Below are 25,442 nucleotides of genomic sequence, written 5' to 3'. Positions count from 1 at the left end.
TGTCTACCCAACTGATTTTTCATTTTCTCCTCTCTCATTATGATTGATTCAGCATCCAGATTATAGAATTTTTAATTGCTTATTTCTCTACTCTGAAAACATCCCAATAATTCAATACTTACTATATAGTAGGCATGTTCAAGGGGTAGGGAGATAAAACAAGATTCTTGAGCTTATAGTCTATTGACAAATAAAAGACTTCACATTTGGATAAAGCACTAACAAAAAATTAGTTTTTCTCCTGTTAAACAAAAAAAAAGAACCCTTAAACTGATCTCTAATTTAGTTCCCACTTCTCTTTTATGTATAGCCACAATGGCAGCTTTCAGAAACATTTAGAACTCTCGGCAAATAAGCCAGTATTTATCTGAATGGGATTCACAATGACCCTCAGAGTTCAGGAATGTCAGATAATCACTAAACAGCCTCAGAAAAAAATGAAGATGCCATTTTCTTTATAAAATTTAAGTATTTACAATCTAATCCCAATTTTGTAAAGTAGTGTGTATATATACACTGAAAAAAGATTGGAGAGTATTATGGCTAATACTAGGTGTCAACTTGATTGGATTGAAAGATGCCTGGATAGCTGGTAAAGTATAGTTTCTGGTGTGTATGTGAGGGTGTTGCCAGAGGAGATTAACATTTGAGTCAGTGGACTAGGAAAGGAAGATCCACCTTTAATGTGAATAGGCACCACATCACCTCAGGTGATCCTCCCACCTCAGCCTCCCAAAGTGCTGGGATTACAGGCATAAGCCACCACGTCCGTCCTAAAGATTATTTTTTAAATATTATTTTAAATCTATCAATTAACTATGAAGCTATTTCAGTTGCTATTTTAAGTTCTTGAAATTAAACATAGATCGAGTCAATGTTAAATCTACCTTGTTCTCATAATTAACATGGTGCTTAATATAGGAAACAGAGAAGTAAAGCAGAAAGTCCATTACTGTATTTGGTGTCTGTGGAATCTCAAGTTTCCTTCCTCTAAACTTGTTTTTTGTTTGTTTTGTTTCGTTTTGTTTTTTTGAGACAGTGTCTTGCTCTGTCACCCAGGCTGGAGTGCAGTGGTGCAATCACAGCTCACTGCAGCCTGGACCTCCTGGGCTCAGGTGATCCTCCCACCTCAGCATCCCGAGTAGCTAGGACCAGAGGCACATGCCACCATGCCCTGCTAATATTTTGTATTTTTTGGTAGAGACAGGGTTTTGCCATGTTGCCCAGGCTGGTCTCCAACTCCTGGACTCAAGCAATCCTCCTGCCTTAGCCTCCCAAAGTGCTGGGATTACGCCAAGCCTGATTTTTTTTAAGGCTGGCTACCGTTTCCTCCATAACACTCTTCTGGGAGGTCGTGTGAAACAGCAGCAGCCCTATGCGAGTTCCCCAAGGACAAGCTTGTTCTGCAGTTAATGAGCATATATTTCTTTGTGGTATTTTTCTGCAAACAGCAGGATCCCTTATATCCCCGCTAGTATCCATAACAGAAAAATATCCACTTACAAGCCATAATATATAAGGGAATGAAATATCTTCTTGGAAAATAATAATAATAATAGCTAACATCTACTACAGCCATCACCCTCACCCCACACACGAACCCATAGTGCCCATTCTCTTAGGCGTGGTACTCTTGCCCTCAACACCCCTCCAGAGAAAATGGGAATCAAGGAGCTTAGGCTCATGGTTTACTTACATTCCTACATTTCATACTCTCAGTATCTTAGGATATAGAGATCATCATCCCTATTTTAAAGACAGAAAAACTTTTTGGGTCATGTCAACTGACTTGCCAAAGATTACACATCTACTAACCCAGGTCTTTCTGACTCTAGTGCCCAATTAACCACATACACCCAGTTCTGGTTGAGAATTGAGCAGGGGTCAAAGGCTCACTTCCTTTCACATGGTTCCCAGCTTAAGAAAGTTACATAGAATCAGCAAATAGTGCTTACCAAAGAAAGTTGCATCAAAATTTAATGTGTGGTATTATTATACCTAGATTGCAAAATTAACATATGGTAGTAGTATCTACCTTTAAATTACTGTGTATCAAACTATTTTTGAGTCATTATGAGGAACCTCTAGGTATATATTTGCTTAAAATCTATTTAGCTCACATGTACTTTTTAAAATATTCAGAAGGGGAAAAAGGGCAGGCTTTTTTAGAATTAAAAACAAGACTTTCGAAGAAGGAAAAAGCAACAAGATGCAGGAGATATAGGCTAAAAAACAGGAACTGAGAGTCAGAGTGATTGGACAATAACTAGAACTCAAAAGGTAGTTAGAGGCTGAGGAAGACCAGAGTCCGGATGTGGGAAGTGTCTTTCAAATTCTCCTAAACTGAGTATTTATTTTGTTAAATTACAGAAATACATAATTTACTGTACCTTGCACTGTGTACTCACTCTCTCAAGTAACTATGGCTGGAGAAACCTATCAGCCAGAAAGACAGATCCAGATCACATGAAAATACACCCTCTAGTATTTCTCATCCTGTAAAGTTTAATAGGAAATACACAGCACTTTTTTCTAGGAATAGCAACAAGTTTTGGGGAGTGCCCCAAATACTTTGCCTTGTTGCTCTTGAGATCAGTTGCACAGAGAAGTGACAGCTAGGTAGGACAGAGAATGCCTTTTGTGGCCACAGAGGAGTCTCTTAGCAGGAAGAAAGAATGACACAGTCATTGAGAATCTTAAGTTCATTTGTGCTGTTTCCTAATGAACTAAGCCAGTTGCTACAGATTACAGTTGGCCCTCTATATCCATGGGTTCTGCATCCATGAAGTCAACCAACTGTGGATCAAAAGTATGTTTTAAAAAATTTGAAAATAAAAAATAATAATAATATAAATAAAAACACAGTACAACTATTTACATAGTATTTACATTGTATTGGGTATCATAAGTAATCTAGAGATGATTTAAAGTATACAGGAGAATGTACACAGGTTATATGCAAATACTATGCCACTCTTATAAGAGACTTGATCATCTATGAATTTTGATATCCACGAGGATCCTGCAACCAATTCCCTTGGATACCAAGGGACTATATTCAGATATCAGTAATAGACTTATGATCATGGTTATCTCATAGAAAAAAGAAAAACCAAAAACCAATTTTTAAATCTGGCATATGTTTATAAAACAGCACCCCAGACAAAATTTGAAGTTTTGTAGTTTTAGTAAGCAAGTCCTCAAATGATGGTACATCCACGTAGTTTTTATATAATTATGTCTGAATGAACTTAACTATAACTAGTGACATAAAGATCCCAACTAGACAAAGACTGGTCTTAAATATGGGAACCTAGGACTTTATCGCAGCTCTCAGATTTACCCAAAATCCTTCCCGCTGAGCCTCGTCCATGGGCCACTCCAGGTAGGTCTTGGTGTTCATTATCTTCCGCAGCTTGCAGAAGCGCTGGGGAATGGCTTTTTTCTCAATGGGCTCCAGAAGAATGAGAATGGCAGCATCATTGTTCTCATCAAAAAGACGGAAATGGGAGAAGTCCAGTTCATACTTGCACCACTCACTCTTCACAAAGTTTTCAGAAAGCACAAAGACAGTTTTGTGGCTCTTTTCAATGGAGTCAATGATATTGTCAATGATCCACTTGCCAGGAATGAAGTCCCGCTTATGAAGACACAACTTGAAGGGGGGATTGAAGTTCTCCAGCTCCTGGACCATAAGGTTCTCCACCCAGTAGGCATCCCGCTCACTGTAAGAAACAAATGCATCATAGCAGATGTTCCTGCTGGGAGCTTTCCTGGGCTTCCTTTTGGCCTGGAGCCAGGCCCACATCATTTTCATATACCACAGGCCGTGGAAACGGTGGCACAGGACCCCCGTGAGCAGGATCAGCAGGAACAGAGCACAGCACATGCCAGACACCAGTGCTGTCCTGTGACATTCTGACACCGAGAGGCGGACATCCTGAACCTGCTGGCCGCGCACATGGGATGGAGAGTCACACAGGTAATTTGCTGGCCAATCAATCAAGACTTTGGCCAGTGCTTGCTGCTCCTGAGTGAAGGAGAGGAATTCACAGGAGCAAATGAAGTTATTGCCACCAGCTTCCAAAGTCTTCAGTGTGTGAAATGAGTCAAGTTGCTCCTTAGAAAACGTAGTTATTGCATTCCTACTGATTTTCAATACTAGTAACATGGGTAAGAGGGAGGCATCTGGTAGAGTCATCAACTTATTTCTGGAAATATAAAGTTCTTTGAGTTGCGGCAAATTCAAAGAAAATAAATTGAGATTGTTGTTGCTAACATCTAAAATTTCCAGTGTCTTGGGAATGCAGCCTGTTACACTGTGTATTCGTGTGCTGGATAAGTTCAAATATTTCATCTTTTCTGGCCACTGACAAGTTTCAGGCATAGAATGAAAACTATTCTTACTGATATCAACGTTAGTCAAGTTTTTCAGAGTGAGCAAAGTCTCTCCGGTTTTTTCCAATGATGCCAAATGATTTTGCCTTAAAATTAAAGTTTGTAGAGAGGGCCAGGCATCCTCACAGGCTGAATTTTTCAAGTATTCTTCAACCATCAAATTTTCACTGAGATCCAAGTATTCTAATGATTTTAAATGTTGTGAAAGTAAACAAGGAACCAGAAAAACTTTACTGTTTTCTACTGTGATTCTTTTAACTCTTTCTGTAAGTGAATATAAAGTGCTCAGATCATAAAATAAGTAAAACCTTGGAATATGCAGCCTCCGGATTGTTAACGTTTCCACTTTACCTGGATCTATAACTCTGTCATTATCAGATGCTCTAAAATTACCAACTCCATTAAGGGTACAGTCATCAAACTCTAATTCTAACAATCCAGAAATCTGATTCAAAAGTTTCATAACCTGAAACAAACTTTCATCGGTGATTTTCACATTTCTAAATGTAAACTTTTTAATCAATGAATTTGTTTCACCAGTGGATAGTTCTGAAAAATGGAAAGTGTCCAAATCAGTATCTCGCAGTTCCAAACATTCCACGGAACTTGTAACATCTACAAAAATCTCCAGCAGTAAAAGATGCTGCTTCATATGAAGGATCAGATGACTTACATTCTGAATTGACTTCAAACTTTTTGGCTCATAGCTCTGTAGATCTGAAGCATCAATCTCAAGTTCCTCAAGGAAGGTAAGTCCAGCAAAATCTTTTCTTTGAATCTTAGTGAAGGTGTCCATATTTCCCACTCTCAGGATTTGCAATTTTGTGAGATGAGAAAAAAGAGATGTTTCCCCTAGGGTTTTGTAAGGATTTCCCAGTAAGTTTAAGAATGTTAAAGAAGAAAGGGGCTTGAACCAGGAAGACGATAAATTAGATAAGTAATTATAGGATAAGTCTAAATGTTCAAGACTGCCCAGGGAAGAAAAAGAATCTTCCTCTATTGTGTTAATTCCATTGGATGTCAGCACCAGAGCCTGGAGGTTCACACACCTCTGTAGGTCACTGTTGCTAATGTAGGTGATCCTGTTGTTGGACAGGTCAAGGCTTTTTACAGCTTCTGTGAGCCCTGAGGGAATGGAGTTTAAAGATCCTGAGCTGCCCTTGCAGATACCATTGCGGTCACAAGACAGAGAAGCCTGATTGGAGGATTCTTCCTTGGAGAGGCTGATGATGACCCCCAAGACCCACACCATCCACAAAGTATGTGGCATTGTCCAGTGATTCAACCTACAAATAAAAGAGGTTCAAATAAGTCATTGTGTTTGACAGCATATCGTAATTCTAATTCTTGAGAAATGTTTTCTAGGCATAACACACACACACACACACACACACACACACACACACACACACACACAAAGAGAGAGAGAGAGAGAGAAACAGATGAATGGAACAAATGAATGGGGATAAAAAAATGAATTCCCTGATACATTCAGCAATGCTAACACAGACATACAACCACTATGCAGTACTTAAAAGCACAACCATCCGGAAATATAGAGCAAGACTCAATAACATGGATTGGAAGAGTGAGTAAATCAATGAATGGAGGAATGAGCAATCAAGCCTTTTAAGAAATGGGCTAAGCTTAACCATATGGATTTACAATCACCTTTTTCTGCACTTCAAACTTTCTTAACATTTAAGCATTTCTTTTCTCCACTTCAGTGGCCGCCTTGATTCATAGAGATCTCACAGAACCAAACTATAGTTCTCATTCACTGAATGAAACTCCAGGAGTAGCATGCTTTGGGACCAAAAGAAAAAAGTTCCATGTTCATCAACCTGCCTCACACCTATCACTAGCAGGCCGGAGGGGTGTTGGAAACTCGAGGCAGACCAAGGTGGTTTGCTGAGTTGAAGGAGACTCACACCATCAGAACCCTGTCTTCCTGCCTAGAAGTAAATGCAAAAAGCAGTGTTTAAGTCTGGATGGGCTGTTCAGATTAATGTGGGGGAAATAAAACTATCTGCACCACAACTGCTAGTTTACTTGTAACCATAAACCCAACAACTTTCTCTTTGCCTACCTTCTGGGCCCTATATCATTCTTTGGTCTATTCAGCTACCTCATTTCTTGCATCTGTATGCCTTTGTCTGTATTTTCTCAGTGTGCTAACTATACAAAAATTTTTTTTTAAAATTTATCCCCAAGAACAAAACTTTTTGTGAGTAAAACTAATTCCCCACATTCACAGAATCTGAGAGATTATAAAGGCCTGAGCTGTACAATTTATGGCCACAAAGAATTAAAACATAAACATGCTTGGTTTGGGAACTTAAATGCTGTTGAAGCCAGAATTTTTGTGTTCGCACCAAAACCACTGCTTCGCATTCCCTCTTTTTTTTTTAAATAAGTGGGTCATACCATGCATATTTATTCTGGATTTTCTTTTTTTTTTCCTTAGCTTTATTAAGGTATAATTGGTATACAAAGAAACTGTACATAATCAGTGAACACAATTTGTATACATTATGTATACACACATATGTATACACTCATGGTATCATCACCGCAATCCAGGAAGTAAACATATTCATCATCTCCAAAAGCTTCTGCCACTCTGCGGTTGCCTTTTCACTTTCATAATGGAATCTTTTTGTCTTAGTCCATTAGTGCTTCTATAACAAAATACCAGAGACCAAGTAATTTATAAAGAACAGAAATGTATTTATTATAGGTCTGGAGGCTGGGAAGTCTAAGATCAAGGCACGTGCACTGTTGTCTGGTGAGGGCTTCTCTCTCCTTCCAAGATGGTGCCTTGTTGCTGTGTCCTCACATGGGAGAATGCAAGAGGGCAAGGGGGCACTACATTCCATCTCAAGGCCTCTTATAAGGATGCTAATCCCATAACTGAGGAAAGACCCCTCATGACTTAGTCACTTCCCACAGGTCACACCTCTTAATACTTAGTTTTAGGATTAGTACTGTTACAATGGGGATTAAGTTTCAATATGAATTTTGGAGGAGACACTGCTATTCAAACTATAGTACTTTTGATGAACAGATGTTCTTATATTTTATATATTTTAATAGTGAGTTTTCTAGCCTATTTTTCAAATATTTCCTGTATTTTCATAAAGATATTCTCTTTGTTATTTTCTAAAATCTTTATTGCTTTGCCTTTCACTTTTAGATCTATAATCTACCTGGGGTTGATATTTGAGGTAGCAGAAGGATTCACTTTTTTCCCATATGGATGTTCAATTAACTTGTTTTTTACAGATCATCTTGCAGAAATAATCAACAAATTTTTGTTAATAGGGACATGCCCATATAGGGGTAGATCTTGTTTCAGTGCTATTCTGATCCAATGTTCATTTGTCTATCCCTATACCAGCAACACACTATATTAAATGTATAATATATCTCAATATCTAGGTGATAGATGTATTTCAAATGTGTATCTCAATATCTAGGAGATATACACTTAATAGAGTTCCTTATTCTTCTTCAAATACGTTCTTCTTCCTCCTTGTTCTTCTTCAAATGTGTCTTGGTTATTCTTGCCCCTTTGAATATTATTATAAATGGCAGAATCAGCTTGTCAGTTTCAAAAAACAAAGTCCACTGAGATTTTAATTGGCAATGTTTTGAATCTATAGAACAATTTGGGAACTATTCATATCATTACAGTATTGAATCTTCCAATCCATGAGCATGACAGATCTCTCCATTTATTTAGGTCTTCTTTAACTTATCACAATAGTATTTTATGGTTTTTGCTTAAAGTTCTTAAGCATATTTTGTGAGATTTATTTCTATTCGATATTTTAAAAACATTTAAAATAGTTTTACATATTTATATATGTGATATGATTTGGATGTCTGTCCTCTCCAAATCTCATGTTGAAACGTGATCCCCAGTGTTGAAGGTAGGACCTGGTGGAAAGTGTTTGGGTCATGAAGGTATATCCCTCATGAATGGCTTGGTGTGCTCTTCATGGTAATAAGTTAGTTTTCACTCTGTTCACAGGATTTCAGGTTAAAGAGAGTCTGGGACCTCCCCCTTCACTCTTGCTCCCTCCCTCTCACTCCCTCTCTCACTATATGACATGCCTGCTCCCCCTTCTTCCACTATGAGTAAAGGCTTCCTAAGGTCAAACAGATGCTAGTGCCATGCTTGTACAGCCTGCAGAACCATGAGCCAAATAAGCCTCTTTTCTTTATAAATTACCCAGCTTCAGGTATTCCCTTATAGCAATGCAAAACAATCTAACACAATATGGCATATACATATATGTAGAAATTCAATTAAATTTTGTATACTGACCGTGCATTGAGCAACCTTGCTAAATTAACTTAGTAATTCTAATAGTTTGTGGATTCTTCTCATTTTCTGTATCCCCAATCATCCTCAAGACATAATGATGGTTTTCTTCTTGCCAACTTTTATGCCTTTATTTCATTTTCTTTATAACAGATTCCTTTATGCAAGTGCAGTAGGATGTATTAGCTATTATACACAGTGTCCCCTATCACACCCCCTGCCCCACTACAAACCAACAGATAGTTCAAGGCAATCCTGTTATTTAAAGAAACTTTAGCAAGAGAATTTAGAGAACTTCACTGGGCAACTATATAGCCTTTGCAGTAGAGTGAGCTGTAGTAGCTAATATTTGAAGGGGATTTCTAATCATAACCTCATTTACATTTATTCCAAGCCAGGGAAGGAGCATTTGAAAAAAAGATGCCCATTTAGAGGGATTCGTACCTGCTAGAAAGTTCCTTTTTATACCACAGTGCAAATTAAGAGGTATAGAACAATGTCAAATTTTCAGTTGGTTATGGAGTGACAGTGGTACTGTTAGAGTCCCTAATCCACACTGACTTCTTATTTCCTACTGACTGGGACATGGAGTTGCCTGTGCCTATGACTGAGAGTTAAATCCTTCATAGATAAAAATATATGCTAGAGGGGCACAAGAGACAGTTTGCTGTGGGACACTGTGTGCTACAGGGGTCATCAACGGGGAAGCAATAGTAGTATTTATCTAAGGCTCCACTATTAATTATCATCAATGGAGGCTACCAACAATTAGAGAATTAGGGTTATGAATTCATCTACAAACTGTCTAATTATCTCTCCTTTTGGTTTTATTATTCAGTTTCTGGAATAATTTAACTGTAAAGCCTCTCCTATATGTTTTGTCTACTGTTAGCTTTAAACATGAAATCTGAATATGTGACTCAAAAAGCCTAACCCTATAGAAAGACCAGATGTGCAATTTGAACAGGTAGTCACACTTGGAATATCAGTGAAATCTGCTATAGGGTGAATTAGAAGATCTTTAAAAGCATATTAGTATTTGGTTCAACATGACATATCCAGCATTTACTTAAGTTTCCTGCAGATTCCCAATGAGGCAACTGAATGCAATCCATCTGTAAATGTTCAAATAGTCCAGTGGATGGTGGAAATGTACCAACTGAGGTTTTTATTATCTTATAAAAATTGTGGATTTGACAAACCAAACATTGATTATAAGCCATTTTAGCAATTTTAGAACAGTCATAACACCAATATTTTTTCATAATTTCATGTTATCTATTCTGTGATGAGTCATAGAGTGCAGAACTTTCAATAATGGCAGCTATATGGACTCAGAAAGGACCAGATAGCTGTCTGATCCATGAGGCCACATTTAACACTAAATTTATATCATTTTAAATATCAGTTTTGTTTCTCCAATTCAGGTGCATGATGCTGTTCATTTAAATAGGTTATCATAGATAATTTGATTCAGATGAATATTATAGTGTTCTTTCAAATTGCATATCTTAACAATTTCAGTACTGGCTGACTTAGTATGAAAATCTGCCAAAGCATTTCCCTGGTATTCAATTAATTCTCATTCTGCTTCATGTTGGGTTGGCAGTTTTATGAACCAATCCACTTCTTTGCTAGAGTTCTGGAAATTCTTACCCAGTCCAGTAGTATGATCTTAAAGTTATCAGAAACCTATACTTATCAGAGTCCTTTCCATGAATCTTTTAAAAGAACACTTTACGATTTTTGTTTGGTTGTTTGTCTTATAGGCCCACACACTTTATATAATTGTTTTTCACAGTGTTCCAGAAAGTACCAGAGTAAAACAAGTGACTCTTTGTAGATGACAAAGCTTAAAATGGACTTGGTTAAAGATATGATGAGAGTTCACAATAATGCAATTGATAAGGAAATTGTATTACTTCTGCAACATATAATATTTCACGATAATTAGAATTTTGGCTGATAGTATTATACCACGACTATCTGGTTTCTAAGAATTTCATATAATTTCTGAAGCACATATTAATAACATACCCATACAATATGACTTAAAGAAAGTTCAGCATCACTTATAATTTAACAATTCTTCCCATGCAATATAACATATCAAATAAGCCTAATTAGTTTAATATCTCTCTTTTTTATCAGGAGAGGAAACAATTTCTTTTGAGATATTCCAGAAGCCCATCTAGAAGCTTCCAAAGTTTGTTCAACGTCAAAAGGTTTTAGTTTAGAATTTGATTTTGAGAAGTCAAAAATATCAAAAGGTTTAAAATATTTGATTAAAATAGGATCACAGGTCCCTATGAAACAATATTTATTCATTTAACTAGAGTGATTGGTAAAAGACTTCAAAGGCAAATAAAGAAAGCCACATAATTGTAGAAACTCTTTCTCTTTTAATAAGGTGAACTCAGGTCTCTGAGGCAGTCAAAGATCTAATAAAGACAACATGAAGCACAATAAATTATCTCAATAAAACACAGAATCTTCATTTCCTAGGCCAATTACTTAACAGATAAAGAAAAGTCTTTCAATTTCTTATTAAGAGCAGACCAATACTCCAAGAAAACCTTGTTGTTTTAACATAGAGGACAAATTTCTAGTTCTGTATCAGTATGTTTTTGATATTCATGCTCAATTTTTTTAAAAAAAACTTAGAATTTTCTTCAAATCTTAGTTTGATCACATATAAAATTCCCTTCCCAGGATTCCTATCCCACAACCTTCTACAACTTTCTAATATCCATTCAGTTTTTCTTCTATACTCTTTCTCTTTCTCATTGTCTTAACAACCAGGCATTCTACTTTAGGACAAATATTATTTTATTTTTTCCTTAACAAAACAAAACATCCCCTCATACTTTATAGCTGTTCTTACCCAAAACACATCTTACCTTCTTTTCAGAGTTGTTTCCCTTATTATTTCTGGTAATTCTAGTACCATATATTAATTAGAATTCTTTTTATTTTTTTGTAGATGGGGTCATGCTACATTGCTCCAGCTGGTCTCAAACTCCTGGCATTAAGCAATCATCCTGCCTCAGCTTCCCACAGTGCTGGGATTACTTTACCCTTAGTAACTTTAATTTCCAGTGAAAACTATAAAGCAAACAATTGTGAACTGTCACACCAGCATTCTGTACATTGACATATCTATGAACTGTAATTTGTAGAAGCATGTGCCTTCTCATGGTATAATTTTTCAATGTGACAGAAAACACATTTGGTAACAGACCTAACTATCTTTAGTCTCTCTGTAATAAGCAAATTCAGTGAAATTGTAGTATACAAAATCAACATACAAAAATCAGTAGCATTTGTATATGCCAACAGTGAACAATCTGAAAAAGAAATCAAGATAGTAATCTCGTCTACAGCACCTACAAATAAAATACCCAGGAATAAACTTAATCAAAGGAGTAAAAGATCTCTACAATGAAAACTATAAACACTGATGAAAGAAACACTATAAACACTGATGCAAGAAATTAAAGAGGACACCAAAAAATGGAAAGATATTCCATGTTCATGGATTGGAAAAATCAATATTGTTAAAATATCCTTACTACCCAAAGCAATCTATAGATTTAATGCAGTTCCTATCAAAATACCAATGACATTCTTCACAGAAATATGTTAATAAAATATAATCCTAAAATTTACATGAAAACACAAAAGACCCAGAATAGCCAGAGCTTTTCTAAGCAAAAAGAACAAAACTGGAGGAATCACATCATCTGACTTAAAATTATACTACAGAGCTATAGTAACTAAAACAGAATGGTACTGGCATAAAAACAGACACACAGAACAACAGAACAGAATAGAGAACCCAGAAACAAATCCACACATCTACAGTGAATTCATTTTCAATAAAAGCGTCAAGAACATACATTGCAGAAAGGACAGTCTCTTCAACAAATGGTACTGGGAAAAGTAGATATCCATATGCGGAAGAAACTAGACCCCTATATCTTGCCATATACAAAAATAAAAACAAAATAGATTAAAGACTTAAATCTAAGACATCAAACTATGAAACTATTAAAAGAAAACATTAAGAAAACTCTCCATGACATTGGTCTGGGCAAAGATTTCTTAAGTCACACCCCAAAAGCATAGGCAACCAAAGCAAAAATGAGCAAAAGGGATCACATCAAGTTAAAAAGTTTCTGCATAGCAAATCAAATAATCAACAAAGTGCAGAGGCAATACACAGAATGGGAGAAAATATTCACAAACTATCCATTTGAAAGGGGATTAATAACCAGAATATATAAGGAGATCAAATAACTCAATAGGAAAAAATCTAATAATCCAATTTTTTAAATGGGCAAAAGATCTAAATAGACATTTCTCAAAAGAAGGCATATGAATGGCAAACAGATATATAAAAAGGTGCTCAACATCAATGATCATCAGAGAAATGCTAATCAAAACTACAATGAGATATCATTTCACCCCAGTTAAAATGGCTTTTATCCAAAGACAGGCAATAAAAATGCTGCAAGGATGTGGAGAAAACAGAACCCTTGTACACTGTTGTTGGTTGGGAATGTAAATTAGTACAACCACTATGGAGAACAATTTGGAGGTTCCTCAAAAGACTAACAGTAGAGCTACCACACAATCCAGCAATCCCACTGCTAGGTATATACCCAAAATAAAGGAAATCAATATATCAAGGAGATATCTGCACGCCCATGTTTAGTGCTGCACTATTCACAGTAGCCAAGATTTAGAAGCAATCCAAGTGTCCATCTACACATGAATGGATAAAGAAAATGTGGTACATATATACAATGGGGTACTATTCAGCCATAAGAAAGAATGAAATTCTGTCATATAACAACATGGATGGAACTGGAGGATATTATGTTAAGTGAAATAAGGCACAGAAAGACAAACATCCCATGTTCTCGCTTATTTGTCAGAGCTACAAATTAAAACAATTGAACTCATGGAGATAAGAGAGTAGAAGGATGGTTAACAGAGGCTGGGAAGTGTAGTTGGAGGTGCAGGGGGATTTGGATGGTTAATGGGTACACAAATATACTTAGATAAAATGAATAAGATTTATTCTTTGATAGCAAAACAGGGTGACCACAGTCAACATTATTGTACATTTTATGATAACTAAAAGGTTTAATTGGATTGTTTATAACACAAAGAAAGGATAAATGCTTGAGGTAATGGATACCCCTTTTACCGTGATGTTATTATTATCCATTGTATGTCTGTATCAAAATATCTCAAGTGCCCCATAAATATATACATCTACTATGTATCCACAAATATTAAAAATAAAAATACAAAAGTAAAACATACACAGGATTCTCTTAGTTTGTCTAGCTATTGTAGCTTTAAAAAATATGTGCCTGTTTGCCTTAAGCAGCTTTTCTTCTTTGTCCACTGTTGGGAACAGGCCCCCAAATCTGGCCATAAACTGGCCCCAGATCTTGCCATAAACAAAATCTCTGCAGCACTGTGACATGTTTGTGATGGCCATGACACCCACACTGAAGGTTGTAGGTTTACTGGAATGAGGGCAAGGAACACCTGGTCCACCCAAGGTGGAAAACCACTTAAGGCATTCCTAAGCCACAAACAATAGCATGAGCGATCTGTGCCTTAAGGACATGTTCCTGCTGCAGATATCTAGCCAGAGCCCATCCCTTTGTTTTGGCCCATCCCTTTGTTTCCTGTAAGGAATACTTTTAGTTAATCTATAATCCACAGAAATAATGCTTATCACCGGCTTGCTGTCAATAAATACGTGGGTAAATCTCTGTTCGGGGCTCTCAGCTCTGAAGGCTGTGAGTCCCCTGATTTCCCACTCCACACTCTATATTTCTGTGTGTGTGTCTTTAATTCCTGCTGGGTTAGGGTCTCCACGACCGAGCTGGTCTCGGCAAGTGGCGCCCAACATGGGGACTCAAACCCAGGATGAAGGCTCGCTGGAGCAATGGTTGGAAAACGTGGAACAAAGCTGGAGGACACCCGAGTACTCTTAAGCAATCCCCATGATGAGTTAGAAGGGGAGCTCGGAAGCATCAGGGTAACAATGGGCAAGTGTGGGCTCTGGTTCATTCCACCTTGGAACCTTTTCACACTAATGATGAGGAGGAAGGAAAGTATAATGAAGTAACAGAAGAGATGACAGAGCAGGTTTGTTTGCCAGCTAAAGCTAAAGTGGCAAAGGAGGGAGAGGTTTGTCCCTACCCTTCTGCACCCCCTCATTATTTTGAAGAAAAAGAGTGGCCTGATCCTCCAGATCTTTCTTTTCCAGAGGACACTGGGCAAAAAGTAGTCGCCCCAGTGACTGTTCGAGCAGCGCCTCGAGCGACCACTCTCAGTTCTATTCAGCCAGGAATTCAGCAAGTTAGAAGAGAGGGTGATATAGAGGCTTAGCAGTTCCCTGTTAGAATATACCCCCTAGATCAACAGGGAAATATTATAGCTACATTTGAGCCTTTTCCTTTTAAATTACTCAAAGAATTTAAACAAGCTATTAATCCATATGGACCAGGTTCCACTTTTGTAATGGGACTGTTAAAGAAGGTTGCTGTCTCCAGTCAGATGATGCCAGCAGGGATGGTAGGATTACTTCTAGGTAGGTCTAGTTTAAATTTAAAAGGCGTGCAAGTACAAACAGGAGTCATTGATTCAGATTACAAAGGGGAAATTCCAATTTTTATATCTACTTCTGTTCCCTGGAAAGCAGAGCCAGGAGAGCACATAGCACAGCTCCTGATTATGCCATATGTGGAAATGGGGAAAAGTGAAATTAAATGAACAGGAGGATTTGGAAGCATAAATAAACAAGGCAAAGCAGCTTATTGGGTGAATCAAATTACTGATAAACATCCTACCGGTGAAATAACTATTCAGGGAAAGAAATTTAAAAGTTTGGTAGATACAGGAGCGGACATTTCAATCATTTCTGTACAGCACTGGCCATCCACATGGTCAATTCAACCTGCTCAATTTAACATAGTTGGAGTTGGTAAAGCCCCTGAAGTATATCAAAGTAGTTATATTTTGCATTGTGAAGGGCCCAATGGACAACCTGGGACTATACAAAAAATTATAACTTCTGTACCTATAAATTTATGGGGAAGAGATTTATTACAACAATGGGGATCACAAGTTCTAATTCCAGAATAATTATACAGCCCTCAAAGTCAACATATGATGCATGAAATGGGGTATGTCCCTGGTATGGGACTAGGAAAAAATTTGCAAGCTTTGAAGGAAATGCTTCAAGCAGAAAGACAAAGTTCCCACCAAGGTTTAGGATATCATTTTTGATGGTGGCCATTGTTAAGCCTCCAGAACCTATACCTTTAAAATGGTTAACAGATAAGCCAATTTGGATAGCACAATGGCTGCTGAGTAAAGAGAAACTGGAGGCTTTAGAGGACTTAGTTGCTGAACAATTAGAAAAAGGACATATAGCTCAACATTTTCCCCTTGGAATTCTCCAGTTTTTGTAATTAAAAAAAAATCAGGTAAATGCAGAATGTTAACTGACTTAAGAGCCATTAATTCAGTTATACAACCTATGGGGACATTGCAGCCGGGACTGCCTTCTTCTGCTATGATTCCAAAAAATTGGCCTTTAATAGTCATAAATTTAAAAGACTGTTTCTTTACTATCCCCTTAGCTGAGCAAGGCTGTGAACTGTTTGCATTTACAATTCCTGCAGTAAAAAACCTGCAGCATACTAAAGCATTTGTATTGGAAAGTGTTGCCACAAGGCATGTTAAACAGTTCAAAAATTTGCCAGACTTATGAAGGGCAAGCAATTGAACCTACTCGTAAAAAATTTTCAGTGTTATATTATTCATTATATGGATAATATACTTTGTGCTGCCCCCACTCAAGAAATATTACTCCAATGTTATGATCACTTGCAAAACTCGATTTCTCATGCCAGTTTATATAGTTCCTGACAAAATTCAGACTACTACTCCTTACTCCTACTTGGGGACCTTAGTAAATGACACTACCGTTGTGCCACAGAAAGTAACTATACATAGGGATCAATTGAAAACATTAAATGACTTTCAAAAATTACTAGGGGACATTAATCAGATATGACCTGCTCTAGGCATTCCCACCTATGCCCTGAGTAATCTATTTTCTATCCTTAGAGGAGATCCTAGTCTCACTAGCCCTCAGCAATTAACAAAAGAAGCTGAGGCAGAGCTGCAGCTAATCAAAAAGCAAGTCCATGAACCTCAAATAAATAGAATAGATCCAAAAAAGACCCTAGATTTGCTAATTTTTCCAACTCAGCATTCACTTACTGGTGTTATTGTACAAGAGCAGGACTTTGTAAAGTGGCTTTTTCTTCCACATACTAATTCACAGACTCTAACTCCTTATTTGGATCAAATTGCTACAATGATAAGAAATGGGAGAATTTGGATTGTTAAATTACATGGATATGATCCTGGAAAAATTATTGTCCCTCTCACAAAGGCACAAATACAGCAAGCTTTTATAAACAGTCTTACTTGGCAAACCCATTTAGCTGACTTTGTGGGTATTCTTGATAATCATTTTTCTTAAAATGAAATTATTTCAATTTTTGAAATTAACTAATTGGATTCTCCTCAAAATAACTAAATTTAAACCAACCGAAGGTGCTGAGAATGTTTTTACAGATGGGTCTTGTAATGGTAAAGCCTCTTATTCTGGATCGAAAGGTAAAGTTTTTCAGACGCCCTATACTTCAGCTCAAAAAGTGGAGCTTGTAGCTATAATTGAGGTATTGACTGCTTTTGATATGCCTATTAATGTGATTTCTGATTCTTCATATGTGGTTCATTCCATACAATTAATTGAAAATGCTCAGTTATGATTTCACACAGATGAACAACTGATGACTTTATTTACCCAATTGCAAACAGCAGTTAGGAGCAGAAGGCACCCTTTTTACATCACTCACATTAGGCCTCATACACCTCTTCCAGGACCTTTAACTGAAGGGAATCAAATGGCTGATCGCCTAGTTGCTACTGCAACATCTAATGCTAGACACTTTCACAATTTAACCCATGTTAATGCCTCTGGTCTCAAATGCAGATATAACAGTACCTGGAAAGAAGCTAAAGCTATTATCCAGTGATGCCCAACTTGCCAAATGGTGCATTCCTCATCTTTAACAGGAGGAGTTAATCCTCGAGGATTGGAACCTAATTATCTTTAGCAAATGGATGTCACACGTTCCCTCGTTTGGGAGACTAGCTTATGTACATGTATGTGTGGACACCTTTTCTCACTTTGTCTGGGCTACATGCCAATCAGGAGATTGCATGTGTTCAGCATCACCTTTTGCAGTGTTTTGCGGTGATAGGCATTCCAGCTTCTGTTAAAACAGATAATGCCCCAGGCTATACTAGCCAAGCTCTAGCTACATTTTTCTCTATATGGAATATTAAACACATTACTGCCATCCCATATAATTCTCAAGGACAAACCATTGTAGAAAGAATGAATCTCTCCCTGAAACAGCAGTTGCAAAAGCAAAAAGGGAAAACAGGGATTACGGGACACCCCATATACAATTGAATCTAGCATTATTGACTTTAAATTTTTTGAGCCTGCCTAAAGGCCAGATGCTGTCAGCAGCTGAAGAGCATCTACAGAAACCAGCTGTGAAGACAGAAGCAGAACAACTGGCTTGGTGCAGAGATATGACAACAAAAAGTTGGGAAATAGGTAAAATAATAACTTGGGGTAGAGGTTATGCTTGTGTTTCTCCAGGCCAGAATCAACAGCTGATTTCTGATTTGGATACCATCAAGACACCTGAAACCTTATCATGAGCCAGATGCCAAGGAAGAGATTCTGGGAGGATCCCGAGGACCCCATGGTTGCAGCCATGTCGAGACTGACGCTGAGGAGCACCCAAACTATCACGAGCAACAACCGTCAAACACAGCCACCTACCTGGGGACAGATCAAGAAACTGCCATAGATGGTGGAAGAAAACCTGAGGAAAGTGGGACAACCAGTCACAATGAGTAATTTAATGATAGCTATGATAGCAGTGATCACCATTGCCATTAGTATTCCTTCAACAAGGGCTGACACAGAGAACAATTATACTTATTGGGCATATTTATCAATCTTGGCTGGCAATAATGCCTGGATGTAATCATTCTATGACACAGTTACACATGCTTTCTGATCTCAGTATTTACCATAATAAATCTGTTTCTATAATTGAGGCATACTGCCCTCAAAAACCTATTTGTAAACAGAATTGGACCTGGCCAGAAATAATGAACATACTTGTTTGGGAAGATTGCATTGCAGAACAGGCAGAGGTGCTGCGCAATGATTCCTATGGAATCATTATTGATTGGTCCCCTGAGGGGATGTTTAGCTTAAATTGCACCTCTCAGTCTGCGTGCCATGGCCACACTATGTTTAGCTGGTCTAAACAAAATGGTCAGATGGTAGAAATAGCAAGAAATATGGCAAGAGTTCCTATTATCTGGAAACATGATGGTATAGTGGCACCTCACCCTCAAATGATATGGCCCGCTGTAGGAGCTAAACATAAGGATTTGTGGAAACTATTAATGGCTCTTAAATAAGACCAAATTCAGGAAAGAATAAAAAAGCATCTAGAAAGACACTCTACAAACTTGTCTTTGCATATTGCAATATTAAAAGAACAAATATTTAAAGCATTCCAGGCACACCAGACCTTAATGCCAGGAACTGGAGTGCTTGAAGGAGCTGCAGACAGATTAGCAGTCATTAACCCATTAAAATAGATAAAGACACTTGGAAGCTCTGTGATTTCAATGATGGTTGTGCTTTTAATCTGTGTTGTTTGTCTTTGTATAGTATGCATATGCGAATCCCGACTCCTGCAAGTAGCTCACTGTGACAAAGCTGCCTTTGCTTTTATTGCTTTGCAAAACAAAAAAGGGGTACATGTGGGAACAGGCTCCCAAACCTGGCCATAAACTAGCCCCAGATCTGGCCATAAACAAAATCTATGCAGCACTGTGACATGTTTGTGACAGCCATGACGCCCACGCTGAAGGTTGTGGGTTTACTGGAATGAGGGCAAGGAACACCTGGCCCACCCAGGGCAGAAAACTGCTTAACATGTTCCTAAGCCACAACAATAGCATGAGTGATCTGTGCCTTAAGGACGTGTTCCTGCTGCAGACATCTAGCCAGAGCCTATCCCTTTGTTTCGGCCCATCCCTTTGTTTCCTGTAAGGAATACTTTTAGTTAATCTATAATCTATAGCGATAATGCTTATCACTGGCTTGCTCTCAGTAAATATGTGGGTAAATCTCTGTTAGGGGCTCTCAGCTCTGAAGGCTGTGAGTCCCCTGATTTCCCACTCCACACTCTATATTTCTGTGTGTGTGTCTTTGATTCCTCTAGCACTGCTGGGTTAGGGTCTCCACGACCGAGCTGGTCTCGGCAGTCCACTGTAATTCTAAGTTACCTTTAGTAAGGCTCACACATTTCTCTAGAAAAGCACAGGTTCTTGGTCCATAATTCTTATAAATGAAATCAGCTGGAGTTGCAGATGGAGTTGTAGAGTCCTTAAATCCAGATAAGCCCAGGATTCCCTGTCTTCTAGTAACCTTATCTACTTGAGGCCTCCTAGAGCACCAGTCCAGTTTCAGTTTCTTCACTAAATCCAATCCAATTCTGGAGCCAATCCATCAAAGAATTGCTCAAATAAACTCAGAGAGCTGAAAATGCAAATGTATAGCGCTCAAGTCTGAGCAGGAACTTACCCACAACTACCAGTTGCAGTGAAAGAGCAATGGGCACAATGAGCCCCGCAGATACCTTCACTTGGTCACTAAGAGCTCCTGAGAGTCACTATAGGTCTCCTTTGGATCCTGCTTGCAACACCAAACACTGTTAAAAGAGAAACTTCAGACAAATTAAATTTGACAGAGTTTATTTTAGCAAAGAATGATTCATGAATCAGGCAGCACTCAGATTCACAAAAGTTTCAGAGAGCATCCAACAGTGTGAGCAGTGAGCTTTTATAGGCCAAACACAAGAGCATAGTAATCACCTGATTGGCTTCAGCTAGGAGTCTGCCTTATTTGGGCATGGTGTAATAGGCATTTACCTTGTTTGGGCATAGTCTGATCAGTTGGCTGCCTGTGATTGGCTAAAGCTTGGCTATTTATGATTTGGTGGAAATTTAGCTATTAATTACAAAAAAAAAGACTCCTAAGTTAGGTTTGAGTTTGCTTACATAGTATACTAAATTAGGTTGCAGTTTATTATGTAAGAACTCAAAGTGTAGGACAGTCTCACGATAATGGCCTCCTGCTTATGTCATTTAACAAAAGAGAGGTCCTCAATTTTATTCCTTAGATGAGTTATTTGTACCAGCTTTTATTGTCTTGCCAGAGGTTCATCATTTTTATTAGCATTTTCAAAAAATCAACTTCTGACTTGATAGATCCCCTATTTTCTAGCACATTAATTTCTATTCTTATAGTATTATTTCCCCTGTTCTGATTTCTCTGGATTTATTTTACTATTCCTTTTCCAGTTTTTAAGGTATTTGCTTGCTCATTCATTTTTAGTCACTCTTCATTTCTAATATATGCACTTAAGGTTATAAGTTTCCTTTAAGCAATAGTTTAGGTGCATCTGACAAGTTTTTATATGTAATTTTTTTCATAAGTCATTAAAAATACTTTCTGATTTTCATTCTGATTATTTTTTGACCCATGGGTTATTTAGAAGTGTATTTACTAATTTCCAAATATATGAGAATTTTCTATAAGTTTTTCTGTTCTTTTCTACTTTAATTGCATTATGGTCAGCAGACATATTCTGTATGATTTAAGTTCTTTAAAATGTATTGCAATTTACTCTATGAGCCAGTATATGGTCAGATTTTAAGTATGCTCTGTGATTTCAGCAGCTGTTGGAAGTAGTATAGGTTCCTTATGTGAACTACATTGTGTTCGCATTTTCTTTATCTTTATTGATCTTTTGTCTGGTTTTTCTATCAGTTACTGAGAGATGTATGATAAAATCTCCCACTATGATTGTGGATTTTTCTATGAATTTTCTATTTTTCTATATTTTTCTAGTTCAGTCAGTTTCTTAATGTTGTTATAAGTACTTATAAATTCAGAATTTTTATTTCTTCTCAGTGAAACCTTTAACTTAGTGAAATGTTTATCTACAGTTATGAATTTTTTCCTAATTCTATTTTGTCTAATAGTAATATTGCCACAACAGCTTTCTTTTGATAAATGGTTGCATCTGTTTACTTTATACCTTTTAGTATCCATAAATGTGTCTCTTGTAAACAGCATATGATTGTTGGGTTGTTTTGAAGTCTAGTCTGATAATATTAGTCTGATTATCATAAAATTTAGTCTATCTCATTTAGTTACTGATGTATTAAATTGCATTTAATATAATTACTGACATTTTGGGCTTTAAAGTAATTGAACTATTGCTATGGTTTGAATGTGTGCCCCAAAGCTCATGTATTGGAAATTTCATCTTCAATGCAACAGTGTTGAGAGGTGGAATTTTTGTTTGTTTGTTTGTTTGTTTGTTTTGAGACAGAGTCTCGCTCTGTCACCCAGGCTGGAGTGCAGTGGCGCGATCTCGGCTCACTGAGAGCTGAGAGGTAGAACCTTTTAAGAGGTGATTAGGTTATGAAGGCTGTACTCTCATAAATGGATTAATGTTATCACCAAGGGAGCAGTTTATTGTGAGAATGAGTTTGTTATAAAAGTAAGTTCTGTCCTCTCTTGCTCTCTCTAACCATGTGATGCTTTCCATCATGTTATAATGTAGCCAGACGACCCTCACCAGATGCAGCCCTTCAATCTTGGACTTCCCAGACTCCAGAACCATGAATGGATAAATTTCTGTTCTTTGTAAATTACCCAGTCTCAGGTATTTTGTTACAGCAGCACCCAAGGGACTATGACAACTATGTACTTTATTCTTGTCCCGTTTGTTTTATGTTCTATTGTCTCTCTTTTCTTGCCCTCTTTTAAATTTGGGGGTATTCCATTAGATTTTTTCTACTCTGTTAGTTTATCAAAAAAACTGTACCCCAAAAAATTAACTGATAGCTTAGAAACCCCCAAAACATGCTGTCAACTTCTGGCAGTTTTTGTAAATGTAAAATGGGTACATTATAAAGAACTTAAAGATGTTCCTTGCTTAGAACAGGAAGAAACTTTAAAATATTGGTGAATAAATCATTTTCCAATAGTTTCTGCTCTTGCTTTTGTTGTTTGTTTGTTTTGTTTTGTGTTTTGTTGTTTCTTTGGTCTGTCCCTTCAAGTCAGGCCACCATAGCTACAGTTGCTCTTTGGTAAAAATCTTAATAACAGAGTCAAAAGATTAAAGTCATCTCAGCAAACTGAGTTGTCTACACCCAGATTACTCTCCTTCTCTTTCTCCGCCCCCACCCACCACTTCCAATCACCTCTTTCTCTCTCTTTGTCTCTCTTTCAAACAGGAAAAAGACTTTCCTGGCTTGCATTTAAGTTCTAAACACAAGTTCATATTTATAGAAGTTGAAGAAGTTGTAAAGGGCACTTCAAAGCATTCTTACTTGAAAGACTCGACTTTGCTTAAACGCTGTTAAGTTGTTTTCTAATCAGAGACCTAACTCACACATCCTAAGAATGAAGGAACGCAGAGGTGGGGCGAAGCCTGCCAGGGAGCAGACGTCAGACTTGGGTTAGGGAGCCAGGGTCCTGGACAGACCCAGAGCACGGAACCTTTCCCACCTCTGAGCCACGGTGACCAAAATCGAAGCTCCGTCCTAGCAGTAACCAGTGAGCGAGGACACACCCCCTGCGAGACGCTAGCTCGTTGAAAGCCTTTACCCAATCTTTGTCATCCGCGCTCCGAGCCAAGAGGGGCCAGGAGGCGGGGAGGGCGACCCTACCAGGAATCAGGGAAGCGGGAGGGCCGGGCCGGGGCCACCGCCCCCCTCGGCCTCCCGAGGGAGGTGGCAGCCAGAGGCCCGGAGCGCCAGCGGAAGCTCTCCGCGGCAACCCCCCCGGGGCCTGCAAGGTTGGAAGGGCGCTCAGCCCAGCCGCAGCCCATTGGCACTGCACGCGCGGGGTCCCGACCTCGGGCTCCGCAGGACCCGCGGGCTCCCTTTCCGTGTAGCCCCTGCTTCTCCCGAGGGCCGACCTGAGCCGGCTTCGCTGGTGTCCACATTCCCGCGCTGGGCCGCGCAAAGAAGCACCGGCGTCCCGGGGGCCTGGTGCGCTTCCCGCTATCCCCGCCCGGACAGGAGCTAGGGGCCCAGGTGCAGCCGAACGGGAGCCCGGGGTCCCCAGAGCCCGTGACCGGGCTGCGGCTCCCCTCCGCCCCTGCCCGACCCGACCCCAGGAAGGGGTGCAGAGAGACCACACGAGTGGGGCGCGCACGACGTACCTGGGAGAACGCCGAGCAGCCGCCTGGGAGAACGCCGAGCAGCCACCTGAGAGAACGCCGAGCAGCCGCCTGGCTGCGCTTTCTCGCTGCCTCCGAGCCGGCCTGCCCGGGACTAGGAAGTAAGCAAAAGGGAAAGTCCGCGCAGCCGGGCGCCCCCTCCTTCTGGGGTGCGGGAACCGCCCCTTCTACGGGGCACGTGCGCCGCGGCGCAGCCGGAGGGAACGCTGGACCTCGCGCTGAGTTCCAGGCAGGTGGCGCCTAGCGAGCCCCCGCGGCCGTGCTTCCCAGCAGGCTCACAGTTAACATGTGGCAAATCCCAGGTTAGACTCCAAGTCTCCTTCTGTATCTAGATATAAGACCTCCTATAACTCTCTACCAAAAAAAAAATGTTGATTAAAGTTAGAAAATCAACACGGCATATGAAATGTACCAATATTTGGGGAAAGGGTAACTTTCATTGTATATATTCATAGTTTTGAGCATCTAACTGAAATCCTAAGCTGTTATCTGAAAGTTATCCGAAAACACAAGGCCAACGTGGTGGTTCACACCTGTAATCCCGGCACTTTGGGAGCCCAAGACAGGAGGATCACTTGAGTCCAGGAGTTTGAGACCAGCCTGGGCAAAACAGGGAGACCCCCATCTCTACAAAAATTCAAAAATTAGCCAGGCATGGTGGTTTGTAGCTGTAACCCCAGCTACTCAGGAGGCTGAGGTGGGAGGATCGTTTGAGTCCAGTGGGTTGAGGCTGGGAGATAAGAGTGAGACTCTGTTTCAAAAAAACAAACCAAAACACACAGTCTATGTCTTTTTCACATAAAGTATATTGTAATTGTCAGATGAAATAATAAGAAACTCATCCACCAAAAACCACTTAATGAAAATATGCCATAAATCCTGCATTATTTTACAGATCTTTATACATGAACATACATTCTTCAAAATTTTTTTACTCTGCACAGATGTCAGTATGTCCGTAATTTTTTAAGACATTTCAAAAATACTGCCTATGCAAAATAATAGTAGTAAACTTCTAAGTTAACATAGAACCAAGTTCTGAAAACAGAATATTTCATGTTGTATATATTTCCTTTTTAAAAACTAGGAGTTTTCTTTCTTTTTTTCTTTTCTTTTTTTTTTTTTTTTGTGGGCTCCTGCGGGCCAGGGGACTGAGGCAAGCACCTTGGAGCTGAGCCATAGAAATCAGATCAAAAAGTGTGCTGGAATGAGTAGATGGACAGAATGAATTATGGGGAAAAGGG

General features: G+C 38.7%; 2 protein-coding genes across 10 annotated transcripts in view; one reads left to right on the top strand and one right to left on the bottom strand.

The window, feature by feature from the left end:
• Positions 1-14,582, top strand: part of RNF175 (ring finger protein 175) — a 65,812-nt gene extending 51,230 nt beyond the window's left edge. Inside the window, exon 9 of the mRNA XM_063705608.1 lies at positions 11,712-14,582. Coding sequence (XP_063561678.1) covers positions 11,712-11,830 — 119 coding nt within the window. The 3' untranslated portion in view covers positions 11,831-14,582. The remainder of the gene's footprint in view (positions 1-11,711) is intronic.
• TLR2 (toll like receptor 2) lies at positions 2,874-24,455 on the bottom strand. Of its 9 annotated transcripts, none has more exons than XM_063704813.1 (4): positions 24,181-24,418; positions 20,523-20,649; positions 6,070-6,353; positions 2,874-5,684 (listed from the first exon to the last, which is right to left on the bottom strand). In XM_063704813.1, exon 4 carries the CDS (start codon positions 5,666-5,668, stop codon positions 3,314-3,316), a length of 2,355 nt encoding a protein of 784 aa, XP_063560883.1. In that variant the 5' UTR covers positions 5,669-5,684; positions 6,070-6,353; positions 20,523-20,649; positions 24,181-24,418; the 3' UTR covers positions 2,874-3,313.
• Between the last annotated feature and the right edge of the window lie 987 nt (positions 24,456-25,442).

The sequence above is a fragment of the Gorilla gorilla genome, chromosome 3 (assembly GCF_029281585.2).
Source record: "Gorilla gorilla gorilla isolate KB3781 chromosome 3, NHGRI_mGorGor1-v2.1_pri, whole genome shotgun sequence".
NCBI lineage: Eukaryota > Metazoa > Chordata > Mammalia > Primates > Hominidae > Gorilla > Gorilla gorilla.
The sequence above is the reverse complement of the archived record's forward strand: the minus strand, read 5'-3'. Positions and strand labels throughout refer to the sequence as shown.

What these genes read in the sequence shown, in the direction of transcription:
- TLR2 (XM_019024905.4), bottom strand. Translation starts at nt 5,668, where the DNA reads ATGCCACATACTTTGTGGATGGTGTGGGTCTTGGGGGTCATCATCAGC.